The sequence below is a fragment of the Canis aureus genome, chromosome 17 (assembly GCF_053574225.1).
Source record: "Canis aureus isolate CA01 chromosome 17, VMU_Caureus_v.1.0, whole genome shotgun sequence".
In the NCBI taxonomy this organism is placed as follows: domain Eukaryota; kingdom Metazoa; phylum Chordata; class Mammalia; order Carnivora; family Canidae; genus Canis; species Canis aureus.
Genome location: NC_135627.1, coordinates 58,434,758 through 58,450,878, shown reverse-complemented (window position 1 = coordinate 58,450,878; position 16,121 = coordinate 58,434,758). Strand labels below are relative to the sequence as shown.

The 16,121-nt window shown below is 42.3% G+C and overlaps 1 protein-coding gene across 18 annotated transcripts in view; it reads left to right on the top strand.

Annotated features, from left to right (window-relative positions):
• The first annotated feature begins 435 nt into the window (after positions 1–435).
• RCBTB2 (RCC1 and BTB domain containing protein 2) overlaps positions 436–16,121 on the top strand; it is a 44,988-nt gene continuing 29,302 nt past the window's right edge. For 4 of the 18 annotated variants that reach the window (XM_077855725.1, XM_077855724.1, XM_077855722.1 and 1 more), the window contains exons 1-3: positions 439–571; positions 11,499–11,597; positions 15,187–15,251. In XM_077855725.1, coding sequence (XP_077711851.1) covers positions 15,210–15,251 — 42 coding nt within the window. In that variant the 5' untranslated portion in view covers positions 439–571; positions 11,499–11,597; positions 15,187–15,209. Of the gene's footprint in view, positions 572–1,100; positions 1,242–1,898; positions 1,922–3,103; positions 3,127–11,498; positions 11,598–14,743; positions 14,842–15,186; positions 15,252–16,121 lie in introns of those variants that run through there. The other 14 variants (XM_077855740.1, XM_077855735.1, XM_077855729.1 and 11 more) reach the window with 13 other exon arrangements.

Below are 16,121 nucleotides of genomic sequence, written 5' to 3'. Positions count from 1 at the left end.
ACCCCGGGGACGGAGCGGGAAGGACCCCCGGGACGCAGCCGGGAGGACCCCCCCGAGGACGGAGCGGGGAGGACCCCGGGTACAGAGGAGGGAGGACCCCCGGGACACAGTGGGGAGGACCCCCGGGACGCAGCCGGGAGGACCCCCCGAGGACGGAGCGGGGAGGACCCCGGGTACAGAGGAGGGAGGACCCCCGGGACACAGTGGGCAGGACCCCGGGGACGGAGCGGGGACCGGGCCGCAGGACACGATGCCCACGCGCGCCTCAGCCTCCCGGGCCGGGCACCTCCAAAGCGCCAAGCCCGCGGGGACGCCGCGCGGGGAGAGCGGGGCGGGCCGGGAGCTGCGCGGGTGGCGGCGGCGAGCAGGGCGGGGGCGGGGGGGAGGGGGAGGGGCGAGGCGCCGTGCCGCCCCCTCCCCTGCCCGCCCCTGCCCGCCCCAGCCCCGCACCGGAGCGCGAGCCGCCGAGGCCGGGCCGTCGGGGGAGGCGCCAGGCGGTCACCGCGCGGGCCCCGGCGGAGCAGGAAGGGCGGCGGAGCAGGCGGGCGGCCGCGGCTCGGGCTGCGCGGAGGTAGGGCGACCCGGCGGCGGCGGCGGTCCGCAGGGGGCGCGGCGCTGGGAGCGGGCGGGCCCCGGTGCCCCCTCCGCCGGCCCGGGGCGCGGCGACCGCGGACGAGCCGCCCCCGCCCCCGCCCTGCGCCCCCGCCCGGGCCCGGGGCCGGGGCCGGGGCCGAGGCCGAGGCCGAGGCGTCGCCGCGCGTGCGCAAAGCCGCGGGCGGGGGCGGGGCGCGGGCTCTGAGCCCCTCCCCCGGCCGCGGGCCCGGCGGCGCTGCGCGTGCGCGGAAGGTGCGCGGGCCTCGGGGCGCAGCGGCCGCGGGGCCCGGGGCTCGTCCTGGCTGCGGCGGTGGCGCGGGCCTCGGGTGTCGCCTGCCCCGCCCCCGGCCTGCGCCCGCGTGGGGCACCTCCCGCGTTGGCCTCTGCCTCCGCGGCGTGGGCGCCCGGAAAGCCTTTCCCGCAGCCCCGGGTCCCGACCCCGCTCCCCCGACCCGGGTCCGCAGAGGAGGGACGGCCCCGCTCGCCGGGCGGGGCGGGGCGGGGCGGGGCGGAGCTGCCGAGCCGGTGCGAGGAGGCGCCCCGAGCCGCGTCCGAAGCCGGAAGGTCCTGCCCTGCTCGGCCCCGGAAACCGGAGGCTTCCAGACGCTGCAAACTTTGCAAGCGCGCCGCGCGGCCGCAGCTGGAAGGCGAGTTCGCCGCGGACTTGTTGTTTCCGTGCTCGGGGGAGTCGCACCCCGGGTCGGAGCGGAGCGCGGCCGGGACAGTCCCGGGGCCGTCGGGGCCGCTCGGCGCGCGGTGCAGGCGGCAGGGGTCGCGCGCGGCCGGGGGGCGACGCGCCTCGCGGGCCCCCATCCCACCGCCCCTGTGCACGGCTCTCCGTGCTCCCGCCTTTGCATCTACCCAGACCCGGCCCGGTTTTAGGAGCCTCTCGGCTTTGCACCTTCCCGGCCCCGGCCCGGTTCTAGGAGCCTCTGGGCTTTGCACCTTCCCGGCCCCGGCCCGGTTCTAGGAGCCTCTGGGCTTTGCACCTTCCCGGCCCCGGCCCGGTTCTAGGAGCCTCTGGGCTTTGCACCTTCCCGGACCCGGCCCGGTTCTAGGAGCCTCCGGGCTTTGCACCTCCCCGGACCCGGCCCGAGCCTGGCCTCGCCCCCTTCTGCTCCTTGGGCCAGTTTGGTGACTCCTGAGGCTGCTTGGAGCAGTTTTTGACCACGTCACTACGGTGCCTGGTCCTCTTACACGATGTGCTGATGCAGGCATTTGGGGGCTGGAGTACTCCAGGTGAGAGGTAATCTGTTGCCCGGGGCATTATTAGGCCGTGTGAGTGGATACATCAATGGATCCATACCTACAGGTTACTCAGTAGCAGGTAAAGGCAAATGTGTATCCTACATTCTTGCTTACCCCAGTTCCACCAGGCCGGCCTCCTTGGGCTTACTGGGCTTATTACCACGTGGGCCTCCACCCTAGGGCGAGGCGTTTGCTATTTTTTTTTCCATGCTCAAAGCCCATTTTCCCCCTCCACCCAAATATGTATGGCACCTGTCTTAATTCAAGGCTCAGAACAATTGCCATCACTTCAGAGAGGTGACTCAGTCATTTAAAACAGCCACTGCTCTCCTTCCGACTTCTTGCCCTGTTTGTTCCCTTTGGCTTTATAGCACTCATCACTGTCCAATGGTATGTATTCGTGCGTGTAGGCTCTGTCTCCCCCATATTCAGAGCACAGGAGACATTTGTTAACTGCATAAATGAAGGTGAAATCTGACCGCAGATATAGTTTGTACTGAATTCTCATTGTGGATCCATTCATTCATTCAATAAATACTGAGTGACTGCTTTGCATCAGGTCCTGTCCAGGTATTTAAGATCTGTCAGTGAGGGCAGCCTGGGTGGCTCAGTGGTTTAGTGCTGCCTTCAGCCCAGGGCCTGATCCTGGAGACCAGGGATCAAGTCCCATGTCAGGCTCCCTGCATGGGGCCTGCTTCTTTCTCTCTCTGCCTCTCTCTCTCCCTCTCTCTGTGTTTCCCTCATGAATAAATAAAATCTTTAAAAATAGAAAAAAGATACGTCAGTGAACAAGAGAAACAAAGATCCCTTCCCTTTGGAGCTTACATTCTAGAAAAGAATGATTGACAGTAAACGTATGTGGTTACTTATCATTTAGAAAATTATAAGTGCTATGAAAAATGAAAAAGATGAGCAAAAAAAAAAAAAAAAAGAGGCCTAAGGGTACAGGTGTGGGTTGCAATTTTATACAGCATGGTTATGGTGGATGTGAAGGATAAACTGAAGGCGATGGTCAAGACGGAGAACTAGTTTTTTGAATTATCTTTCTGGGATAAAATGCTCCTTGCTGTCCTTCACTATAAATTGGATGGGGGCCCGCAGCATGACCCTTGTGACAAATAAAACCCAATTTTATAGTATGTAAGTAAAAGATGTTTTTTTTTCCAAAGTGAGTTCAAATCATTCAGAATTGTCCAGTTTAACTGAGCACAGCATATGAAGAGACTGGGCTCTTGCGTGGAGGAGTCTAGCCAAACGGACACTGCGGATGCGCTGAGAAAAAGTGTATGATTTTCTGAACTTTGCAATTGCCCTTAATGTCTCTCTGTGATTGACTAGAGAAGTTGTTTTCTAAGTGTGGGCAGTTGCCTTTCTTGATTTGAAACTATGTTAAGGTTCACCTGGTATGATGTCATGTGATAAGGTATTAAATTATTGCCCTTAGAGATTTTTGAGTGAACCAGACAAGACTTCCAGAAAGCGGCTGGATAGTGAGGACCAGTTTTAGAAAGTAAAGTATGTGTTCTTTTGGGCCCTTTATTTAAGTAGATTACAAACAATATGTTTAAATATCAAAAATGATTAATCTGGAACTATACATGCGGGGTACCTGTGGGGTTCATCTAAGCCTTTAGGAGTTTGTCTGTATTTAATTTTGGCTTTATCACTTGTTAAAGTGAAATTAAAATGCCCGTAAGATACCACTACTTTTGAAGTTTACTGGAATTGAATTAGTATGAATCAAAATTTGACCAGACGAGAGGTTTGAGACCAGGGGTGGAATTATCAGGGTTGCAGAATGACATCAAAGACTCTTGTTTGGGGCTGAAAATAGAGGACTTCATGGGGATATTTACTTCAAAGGAGTAGCTAGTTTGCCTCTTTGAAAGGGATATTTATAGTGTCCTTCAGTGGAAGGCAGATACCCTTCTCACTTTCATTATCTAGGAGTACATGTCTAGTTCCCATGGTGATCCCATCTTAACAGTGTGAGAATCTTTCGGAAATTTAAGGCTTAATAGTTTTTTTCAGCATTTATCTGACACTAGAGTGTGTGCCTTAAGTGTCTTGCTAATCTGACCTTAGCTAACATCTATTATGTATATTCTCCATGGAAGACAGTTTGAGCTAACAAGTAGCAGTGGGTGACAGATAAAAAATCGTAAATAACGATATTATAGTATGTTCTGTATTGCCTTGAATGTATATGACACTGAACAAAACAAATCCCGAATGCAAACAAGCCAAGTCTAAGAAAGCCTACGATGCTGAAGGAATGTTTATGTTGTGGGACAAAGATCTTTCAGCTAGGATTCTATTTCATAGGCATGTTAGGATTTTTTTTTAATTGTACTAGATCTATAAGGACCTAAATTTCAAATGGATTTACAAATGTCTCCAGTACTAACTCATTTTAGCTAGTGGAACAACATAAAAACATTCATATTGTTTATGTTTTAAATATTTTTCATATTTGCAAAAAGGCACTTTTGCTGTATGTGGTTGAAAAGGCTCTGATGAGCTCAGTAATCTTTTCAGACTACATACAGTTTTGCTTAGAACTGAAGATCTGCCTCATTTCTAGGTGAAATTTGGAAACCTTTTTAAAAACATGATTAAAATAGCAGTGTTGTTTCTGTGTCCTAAGTCAGTTTGATTCTTATCATAAGCCTGACAATACCATTTCTTTTGAGGTTGTACCTTAGTTTTAGTTGTGCATTTCAGTTTGACCATCCTGTTTATAATTGTCCCACATTGGTTAGCAGATGTGTAGGTATTTTAATGGCATTTGTGGTAGGATTATGACCTCTCATTCAAAGTAGAGGTAAATTATAGCTGTCATCCTTTTTTTGCAAGTGATAATTGGGATCATGTTTTCTTCTATTTTTCTCATTCATAACTTACAGAGGACATACCATTCTGTGGTTCAGTTAGCATATAATTGGGAACCATCATTACTGCATTGACATTTACTTGGTCTGGAGCTCATTAATACACCGGTGCTGTAAACTGTGTGCTGGCATCCTAAAAGACGTTAGTTTTCTTTAATGTCCTATTTCTTTGTTAATAAAAGCATCACCAACTGTGTGGCCCAGATGGGAGAATTTGTTTAAAGCACTGAGTTCTATATTGCAAGAAAACTTTTTTGTATATTGTATTTTTCAAGCATAGCTTTAGCATTGATTTCATTAAGTTGGATTAAAAATATATATTTGTATACAGCATTGGGTTTTCGCTGCAGAAATTACTTTTTTTTTTCACTTTTTCTTCAGGGATTACTTCTAAAGAATGGATATTAGCATTTAGAAGCTCCTAGTTACTTGCAAAATACCAGTTTCCATGGAAAATGCTTGCTCTCATAGATACAATGTGTCTAGCTTATTAGCTTTTAGTAAAAACTAACAAGTGCTCTTGTGTTGGGGTAATGTTGACACAAGCACCTGGGAGGTGGATATCCTTTTGCTCCATGTTATTTTGTTTTTTCTTTTATGCAGATTTGCTTTCAGCTTAGTACCTACTGCAGGCACCAAATTAACATTTGTTGAATAAATTAGGCAAATGAATGTATGTCCTCTAATCAGCTTAAGTCTTTATTTGGGTCAGAGGTATTACCAAGTAATATGACACATTGTCCTACTAGCAAACATGGTGATTAACGTTGATTACCAACACTAATATGTAGAGGCTGCTTACTATATACTTTGTGTAGGGAACTGAATTATTTGACCTGTTCTTTGGGAGGATTAAGAATTGCTATGTTTTTCATGTTCACTTATCAAAAGACTGTCTTCTTATCCACCAGTCTCCAGCTGCGTAGCTATTAAGAATGTAGGGAGGGATCCCTGGGTGGCGCAGTGGTTTGGCGCCTGCCTTTGGCCCGGGGCGCGATCCTGGAGACCTGGGATCGAATCCCACGTCGGGCTCCCGGTGCATGGAGCCTGCTTCTCCCTCTGCCTGTGTCTCTGCCTCTCTCTCTCTCTCTCTCTGTGACTATCATAAAAAAAAAAAAAAAAAGAATGTAGGGAAAACTCTCAAAATATAATCTGTAAGAATAAGGAGTTCTCTGTTCCAAACAGGGATAACTTGGAAATAAGTTGTTGAACTGTACAAGTTTAAGAAAACAGATATAATAGGAAATGTTGAGGGGGGGTGGTCCAAGGTGTTGGTGTGGGAAGATCCTGAACTCCTCTCCTTCCACAGACATACCAGATCTACAGCTGCATATGGAAAAACTCCCTCTGAAAAAGACCTGAGAACTAGCTGAATAGCTGCTTCACACAAAACAGTAAAAGGGCCGCTATGGGTGGTCTCACCGAAAACCCCACTGCCAGAGTAACAACCCACAGCTGGGAAAAATCTCACAAATCTGGAGCTTCCTTAATGAATGAAGGGTTTGTACCCCACGTCAAGCACCCCTGGGACCTGCAGTGAAGGATGAACTCCCCAAACAACTAGCTTAGAAAACCAATGGCTCTCACATCCAGGAGACTGAAAATGAAAAGGCTGTAGAGAACAGAGATATTTCTCTTAAAGGGTTTGCATGTAAACTCACTTGCCCTGGGAACCGGCACAAAAGCAGCAGTTTGAAGAGCACCTAGACTATGTGTGAAGATTTATTTTCTAACCTTAAAGCATCTGCTGGATGCCACAGGCAGGGGACTGTTGGGACTGTCTCTGTGGACAGGGGTGCTGGTGGGTGCCATTTTTGCATTGTTCCTCTACCTTGATACCATGGGTAGGCATGCTTGTGTGGCTGAGTTCCACAGGACTGTAATGAGTGGAGAGACAGTTCTCGGTAGGCTGTCACCCCCAGGGCACTGTTCAGACAACGGGCTGGAACACACTCCTAGTCTACTTGTGAAAAAAGTCTATTCACTTGTCCTGGCGCTTCAGCCCAAGGGGCAGACTTCAAGTCTACCACACATCTAGAGGCTACAGAGGTGCTCTCAGGGTACATAGGCTGGATGATACCATCTTTTTGTTTTCCCTCAGCCTCACTACAGTTTGCCGGAACCCCCCAGAAAAGGAGCTTACACACTGGTCTGAAGCCCCAGTTTTTGCAGCTGTCACTAGGGAACACTGCCAGATTGCCTGGTCTAGAGGTCAACAGGGTGTATGCTTGTGGTCTCAAAGTAATGGTCAAAAAGATGTTCACCAATCTTGAGAGAAGAGCGAATGAATACAGTGAGAACTGCAACAAAGAGAATATGTAAGAAAGTACCAACTGAAGTCACAGAGTTGAAGAATATAATAACTGAACTGAAAAATATACTAGAGGGGGTTCAATAACAGACTAGATGAAGCAGAAGAAATGACTAGTGGCCAAGAAGACAGGGCAGTAGAACTTACTCAAACACAGCAAGAATCTCTCAACAAAGTAGGTATGGAGGGAATGTATCTCAACATAATAAAGGCCATATATGACAAGCCCACAGCTTATGTGGTACTAAATGGTGAAAAGCGAAAGCTTTTTCTTTAAGATTAGGTACAAGGATGCCCATTTTTATTCAACATAGTGTTAGAAGTCCTAGAACAATTAGGCAAGAAAAAGAAGCAAAAGTATCCAAATTGGAAAGGAAGATGTAAGCCTTTCATTATTAGTGACATAGTTTTATATATAGAAAACCCTAAAGACACCACCAAAAAACTTTTTTTTAAACTGTTTTTTTTTTTTAATTCAGTAAAGAATAAATAAATGAATTCAGTGAAGTTGCAGGGTATAAAATCAACCTACAAAATCTGTTGCATTTCTATACACTAACAACAAACTATGAGAAAGAGAAATTAAGAAGATCTCACTTACAATTGCATCAAAAATAATAAAATACTTAGGAATAAATTTAAGCAAGGAGGTGAAAGACTTATATGCTGAAAACTCTAAGATTGACAGAAGAAATCGAAGAAGACGCAAGTAAATGCAAAGATATCCCATGTTCATGGACTGAAAGAATTAATATTGCTAAAAAGTTCCTCTTACCCAAAGCCATGTATAGATTCAGTGCAATTCCCATCAAAGTCCCAATGGCATTTTTCACAGAAGTAGACGAAATAATCCTAAAATTTGTATGGAACCACAAAAGACTCTGGATAGCCAAAGCCATCTTGAGAAAGAAGGACAAAGCTGGAAGTATGATGCGTCCTGATTTTGGACTATATTATGAAGCCTCAGTAATCAAAACAGTATGATTTTGGTATGAGAACAGGCACCTAGATCAATGGAAGAGACCAGAGAGCCCAGAAATAAACCTATGTATATATGTTCAATGAATTTACAACACAGGATGCAAGAGTATACAATGGGGGTGAGGACAGCCTCTTCAATAAATGGTGCTGGGAAAACTGGACAGCTACATGCAAAAGAATAAAACTAGATTACTTATCTTACACAACACAAAAATTAACTCAAAATGGATTAAAAACTGGAATGTAAGGCTTGAAACCGTAAAACTAGATGGAAACATAGGCTGTAAGCCTCTTGACAGTCTTGGCACTGCTTTTCGGATCTGATTTCTAAAAGCAAAAATAAACACGTGGGGCTACATCCAAAGAAAAAGCTTGTGCACCGCAAAGGAAACCATCACCAAAATGAAAAGGCAGTCTACAGAATGGGAGAAAATATTTGCAAATCCTGTATCTCATGAGTTAGCATTCAAAAAATACAAAGAACTCCCTCAACTCAATAACATAATCCAATTAAAAATAGGCAGAGGATCTGAATAGATATTTTTCCAACTACAGATGGCCAACAGGCACAGGAAAAGATGCTCAGCATCATAAATCAGGGAAATGCAAGTCAAAACCACAGTGAAATGTCCCGTCACACCTGTTTGAATGGCTATTATCAGTATGCCAAGAAATAACAGGTGTTGGCAAAGTTGTGAAGAAAAGGGAACCCTTATGCATTATTGGTGGGAATGTCAACTGGTGCAGCCACTATGGACAACAAAGGTTTCTCAAAAAATTAAAATCACATATGATCCAGTAATTCCATCTCTGGGTATTTACTGAAAGGAAATAAAAACAGTAATTTGAAAAGATATATTCACCCCCATGCTCATTGCAGCATTATTTACAATAGCCATCATATAGAAACAACCAAAGTGTCCGCAGATGGATGAATGGATAAAGAAGGTGTGTGTGTGTGTATATACACACACACACACACACACACACACAATGGGATATTACTCAGCCATAAAAAAGAATGCGATCTTTCCATTTGTGACAGCATGGATGGACTATGATAAGTGAAATAAATCAGAGAGGCAACTACTATACAATTTCACTTATATGTGGAATCTAAGAAACAAAATGAAAGTCATGGGTATGGAGAACAGAGTGGAGGTTGCCAAGGGTAAGGGCGGTGGGGGAAGGATGAAATGGGTGAAGGGGCATGGGAGGTACAGACTTCAAGGTATGAAATGAATAGGTCAAGGAGATGTGTGCTGCACGCTGACTATAGTCCATAATATTGTAGGTGCCGTATTCGAATGTTGGCAGCAGAGTAGATCTTGAACGTTCTCATCATAAAATAGAAAGAAAAAATTTCTTGTAACTTTTTATGGTGATAGGTGGTGACTAGATTTACTGTGTAGATAATTTCACAGTGTATACAGATTTGGAATCATTACATTGTACACCTGAAACTAATGTTGCGTGTCAGTTATATTTCAATAAAGTTAAAAAGAAAATAACAGAAATATTACCAGCATAGAACCAGTGTGACTCTGAAAACCAAATCAGATTTTGTCGCTTTTCAAAACCTCACCTCAGAACATTACACCACATAGACCTAGATAGATTTTGTTCTAGGTGTACTCAGCTCACTTCTTCATTTTCTTCAAGTCTTTCCTCGAAGATCATATACCTAGGGAGGCTCTCTGGCCACCCTGTTTAAAATCGAAAACCTTTAACATCAACCTTCAAGACTCTAACTACTCCTTATCCGGCTCCATTTTCAATTTTGTGTCACCATCACTTTCCAATATGCTATAAAATGTATCTATTATAATACGATTGTTGGCTTCCCACACTGGAATGAAAGTTGCACAAAAAGCAAAAAGAGAAAAACAAATTTCATACAAAAAATCACCTTGGTTGTATATTTGCTTTTGAAAATTCCTCTTGCAAAAACTTGAAACATTGGCCCCGTGAGTATACAATTTAGATTCACTAAAGGCAGCCTTAGACACTTTTTGTTATGAATTATTGGTTATGTGCCTGAGCCAAGTTGTAAGTCTGAAAACACATGTGAGGGGGGAAAAAAACCCAGTAAATTAAAACATAGTAAGTATTGAATGGAATGATCTTAAGCCGAGACACCATCACTGTGAAGATCTCCATACAGACGCCAGCCTCTGCTCTGGGTCTATAAGAAATATTGCCCTCCTGTCTTGATGGGATGAGCACTGGGTGATATACTATATGTTGCAAGTTGAACTCCAATTTAAAAAAAATAAAAATAAATACAATTAAAAAAAATATTGCCCTCCTGTGCAGAAAAGGAGGAAATCTATAAGCAGTTTTATTTTTAAAATTTCTGCCTTTTTCAAGTTTCTATTTAAATTCTAGTTAGTTATTATACATGGTAATATTAGTTTCAGGTGTAGAATTTAGGGATTCAGCACTTACACAGAACACCCGGTGCTCATCACAGTGCCTTCCTTAATACCCATCCCCTATTTCGCCCCATCCCACCGCCCACCTCCCCTCCAGCAGCCCTCAGTCTGGTCTCTATAGTTAAGAGTCTGTTTTCTGGTTTGCCTCCCCCCACCCCCCCCGCTGCCCTTATGTTCATCTGCTTCATTTCTTCAAATCCATTATGAGTGAATCATATGGTATTTGTTTTTCTCTGACTGATTTTTGCTTAGCATAATACTCTGTAGCTCCATCCATATGGTTGCAAATGGCAAGATTTCATCCTTTTTATGGCTAAGTAATATTCCGTTGCATATATATACCTCCTCTTCTTTATCCATTCATCAGTCGATGGACATCTGGGCTCTCTCCATAGTTTGGCTATTGTTGACAATGCTGCCATAATCATTGGGGTGCACGTTTCCCTTCGAATAAGTATTTTTATATCCTTCAGGTAAATACCTAGTAGTTACATCAGTTATATATGTTGAAAATACCTACTGTGGCGTGTTTTCCTTTGTTCGTCTTTCAGTATGCTGTATTTTTGAAGTTTTGTGTAGTAAATTTCTCCAGGCTTTTCTTTGCGGTTTATGCTACTGTGTCTTATTTAAGAAATCGTTCCCTGCCCTGAGGTCACAAAGATGTTTTTTGTGCTTTCTTCCAAAAGTTTGAAAGTTTTGCTTTTTTCACATTCCAGATGGCTTCCCTTGTGTTTTCTGTGTTGACACGAATTAAAGTGTTCTTAGTATGTGGGGTTTTTTTTTTTCATGTGTGTTCAGTGTCCAAATTGTTAAGCATGGTCTCCAAGCTTACAAAGTATAATATCTAAAGGTTATATTTTACATTAGCTTTTTAATAATGGAGCATCTGTACTGCTGACTTTTTAATTAATAAAACTAATACAATATTTGAACTATCTGCTTCTCAGATAAATAATGGCTTGTTAAAATTGCAAGATAGTATATTCTTTTCCTTCTCTCTTATTCTCTTAATAGAATTTATGTGTTTATGTTTTTCAGTCACATTGACTTTATTCTAGAAGACAACTTTACAAGGATCTAGAAGGAACAGAATTAAAGATGACTGAATACGGGGCTCCAGAAATTTAGGACAATCAGGTATAAAAATTTTTGGATGGAACATTCCCAACCAGTCAGTATAAAATAAAACTGGAACGTTCACAGGAGAACTTAAATACAGGGGAGGGTCTAAAAGAGAAGTTTTGAAATCAAATACTGTGGCTCTAACCCTGACTGGTTGGTGACGGTCAAGTTTTTGAAACATGTCCAAAAAATGGTGGCAATGTTTGTATCTGTTTCTTTTGGCCACTGTAAAGTTTAATGACATAATATAAGGCGCTTAATCGGTGGTACAGGGTAGCTGTTTATATTAACTGTTACTGTTGCTATTGTTATTTGGAATTCATGGATGTGGTATTCTGTATGTATATTGTGGATTTTTAGGAGGTATATATTGATATACTGCTATAACATTGATATTAATAACAGCCTGGTCAGGGGCGCCGGGTGGCTCAGTCACTTAAGCATGTAACTCCTCATTTTGGCTCAGGTCACGATCTCAGGGCTGTGAGATCGAGCCCTGTGTCGGGCTCCGTGCTCAGCACATGGAGTCTGCTCAAGATTCTCTCCCTCTTCCTCTGCCCCTCCCCTTTTCCTTCTGCTCACACACTCTCTCTCTCTCAAAAAAAAAAAAAAAAAAAAAAAAGCCTGGTGAAATCATGTAGACAACACGATAACTATAATCCTTACATATATTCCATAAACTGCATTCCTCAAGTGGTGCAAATTAGAGAAGCTGGTTTTCTCTATTATGTTTGATCACATTGAGATAATTTTAGAAAAAAAAATCCAACTACTTTCCATAATGCTGGAGAAGTCAACAGTTTTTTCATAGTACTGTACAATGGTAATTATTCTTGAATAATTTTTAAATCTTCAGGAACATTTTGACCAATGAAGGTGAAATTATATTAATTTTATGTTTAGTCTTAATTGAATCGTACCAATGTTATTTCTTCAAATATGGTAATTTCAATATTCTATTCATGCAATTATGTCTTGATTTGATTAGTCGGACACAATAGCCTGTGTTCCACCATTCTAATTTTTAAAGAGTTACTGTACTTGAAGTTGATTTAAAGACACTAAAAAGAGCTATTTATTTTCCTCCTTAAAAAAAACAGGATTAAAAAAATAAAAAAACCGAGGATGATATTTAGTTGATTAAAATTTTTTAAAAATCTCTGTTAACTGATCAGGAGTGATTTTCAGGATATGTTGTTAAGTGAAGGGGAAAAAAAAGCAAATTACCAAAGAGAATATATAAAGTATGCTATTTTTGTATAAGGAGGAATTGGGAAATAAAATTACAGACACGTATCTGCTTATTTTTGCAAAAAGAAATAGGAAGAATAAACCAGAAACCAATAGAATTGGTTACCTACAATGGTAGAGGAATGGGGTGGGAAACAACAAGCCAGGATTACTGTTCCAGGATCTTAGTGTATTAGCAGGATTTCTCTTCTCCTGGCAACAAAAGTGGCCTACGGTACAATAAAGGGCAGCCACATCTCTTCTTTGGTCCCCTTTCCTCCAATTTCCTTTTTTTTCTTGCCTTTGACTTCCCTTCCTCTACTTTTTTTCCTTTTTCCTTGTCCCCTCTTTTTATTTTTTATTCTAGTAAATGTGGGATAGATATGGGCAATGTCATTCCAGTTAGGATGAAATAAATTAAAAAAAAAAAGAATCCTCAATGCCAGCAGTCTCCAATATGCAAAAAGCTGTATTCAAAAAGTGCTTTCAGCCTAATACATAATATTGTGTTCTTCTCTGAGCCATGTCCTACGGTGGTTATAGCCACGAACGAGCCATGGTTGCCTTTCTTAAAGAGCTTGCAAATTAACGGAGAAGACTGATCATGTAGGAATAACTGTCACATGAAATTATCTTTCCATATTGGCAACTAGATCAAGTTTTATAAATTGATTAGTGAGAAAAGTCTAATTGATTCTTTTAAAAACAAGTATATCTTTTGTATATGTGCTGCCGAAGCGAGCACCAAGTATATCTTTTGTAAATATTAGAAGTAATGATTCGTGGGGCGCCCGGGTGGCTCAGTCGGTTAATTATCCGACTCTTGATTTTGGCTCAGGTCATGATCTCACGGTGGTGAGATAGAGCCCTAGGTTGCTCTCTGCACTCTGTGTGGAGTCTGCTCTGAGATCCTATCCCTTTCCCTCTACCCCTCTCCCTGCTCACAATAAATAAATAAATAAATAAATAAATAAATAAATAAATAAATAGATTTTTTAAAAATGATTTGTATCAATCGCCATAGCTTGAGCTATAATTATTCTGAATATGTGACTATTCCTTATATTCTGAGACACCTTTTTATAGCCAAGGAAACAAAATTTTACTAATATTCTCAAGGGCATGTAAAGCATGGATCAGGAACACTGTTAAGACTTGATTTTATTTTGATTATTGTTTTTATCTATTACAAGGTTCTAATTGCTTGTAGATAATATCAGATAAAATGTCCTGACGTTAGCCCTTGAAATGTAGTGTATTTGAGTAAATAGAACCCAAACTAATAAATCAGAAATACCAAAATTTTTTTGTTTCACCTTTCTTTTTTTTATTTTTTAAAATTAATTAATTAATTAATTGTTATTTTTTTAAATTTATTTTTTATTGGTGTTCAATTTGCCAACATATAGAATAACACCCAGTGCTCATCCCATCAAGTGCCCCCCTCAGTACCCGTGACCCAGTCACCCCCACCTCCCTTTCAACCCCCCTAGTTCGTTTCCCAGAGTTAGGAGTCTCTCATGTTCTTTCTCCCTAGATACCAACATTATTAAATAGGATTTTGTTCAATTGCTTTTGGGGGAGAGAAAGAATATTTATTTATATTTATTTTTAGTGATGAGATGGTTCACTGTGTAATGATTGAACCATAGTCCAGACCTGCCCTGCAAGAAATATTAAAGGGGATCCTTTGAGCAAAAAGAGAGCCCATGTTGCATGTCTTTTGAAAGAGCTGCTTCTGCTGTTACTTCTATGTGGTAGAAAGTAGTCATTGTGGAAATGGTTAATTAAGGCAAGAAGATTGAATACTGTTGCTTCATATTTGATGGCTACTGTTGCAGATTTTTTATTACAGTTTACGATAAACAAAGCCATAGTCATTCTTCGTCCTTTCATTTTTTCATTCATTTCTCCTTCCCCTGTCCCCCAAGTTTAGCAAATCATATACTCTTCAGTGGAGCTGAGAACTGATAAGTCTGCTCTGCACGGTGATTTGGAGCTTTCCAATCCCAGGGAAAACTTGACTAAGGTCTAAAATTTATTTTTTCTTATCTATAGTAGGTCAACTGTAAAATGAAAATTTTCTACTTATTTCCTTATAGATTTAAGAATCTTCATTTATCCTGGGATTACTTTCCCAGACCTCTGCAGGAAGATTCCCATAAGAGACCATAGGATAGTTTCAGAACAGTTAAAAACACCTTTTGGGTTTTAAAGCTATTAACTCTCATGCCTAAACCTTAATTCCCTATCTTCCCTTCACCATATTGGAGTTTAGCTTATTTTCTCTGTTAATTGGAAGTAAAATAATTTTAACCTGCCTAGTATCATTCGACCTATGGGATCCTGATTTTACCACATACTTTTTCCTTAGGGACTGCACAGGACTGAATCCATATGGAAGAAGAGCTTTCCCTTTCCTATGGAGAAAGTGGCAAGGTTAGAAAAAAAAGATCATGTCTTTGGAACATGTGTTTTCTGTTGCATGAAGCATGTATCAAGCATCTACTGGTCACCGAATAGGAAAATCAGTGAGATAGTATCTATCTTTGAGGGGCTCACAGTGTAGTGACCCAGATGCAAACAGATAATTATTGTGGGTGTGTAGAATGCTAAAGGGGCCTGCAGAAAACCGTGAGTATTATCTGAGGGGTAGAGCTGGGTTCCCAGAGATGACGAGGTTGGTGCTGGACAAGGGGAGTACAGACCATCCCTACTGTCACAGATAACACTGTCCTGCAAGAGGGTCTGAGCTGAACGTCTACTTCATTCCCAGAGAATGAACAAAATTATAAAATACCTAGTCTTAGATGACATGTTCTTAATTCATCATAAAATATTCTTTATTCCTTTTCCATCACAGCTCAACATGACAGTCAACCAGCTTAAGTCCAATGTGTCCAAGTGATGTCAAAAGCTTCGCATCTTTCAGCATGCACATGGATTTCCAACTTGTGTTAATTTTATTAAACTGATACAATATCTGTTCTTCACTATTAACAGCTTAATATTAACTGCCACTCTTAATTTTCATTTTTCTGTTTTCTGCTGTTCTTAAAATATGGTTAAAATACCGTAAAAGATGTAAATAATTATATAGTCAAAATACAACAAAAGATGTAAATAATTATACAAAGCCAGCAGAGTGCATAAAGATGGCAAAACTTCTGAAACCAAACCATAGTGTTACCATGTGCCTGACCCCTGACATTGTTCATTTGTGAAAATACAAAATACAAAAATAGCTTACTTTTGTAAGACTGTATGGAACTTGAGAATCTTACAAAATGTTCATAGAAAAATTCCGGA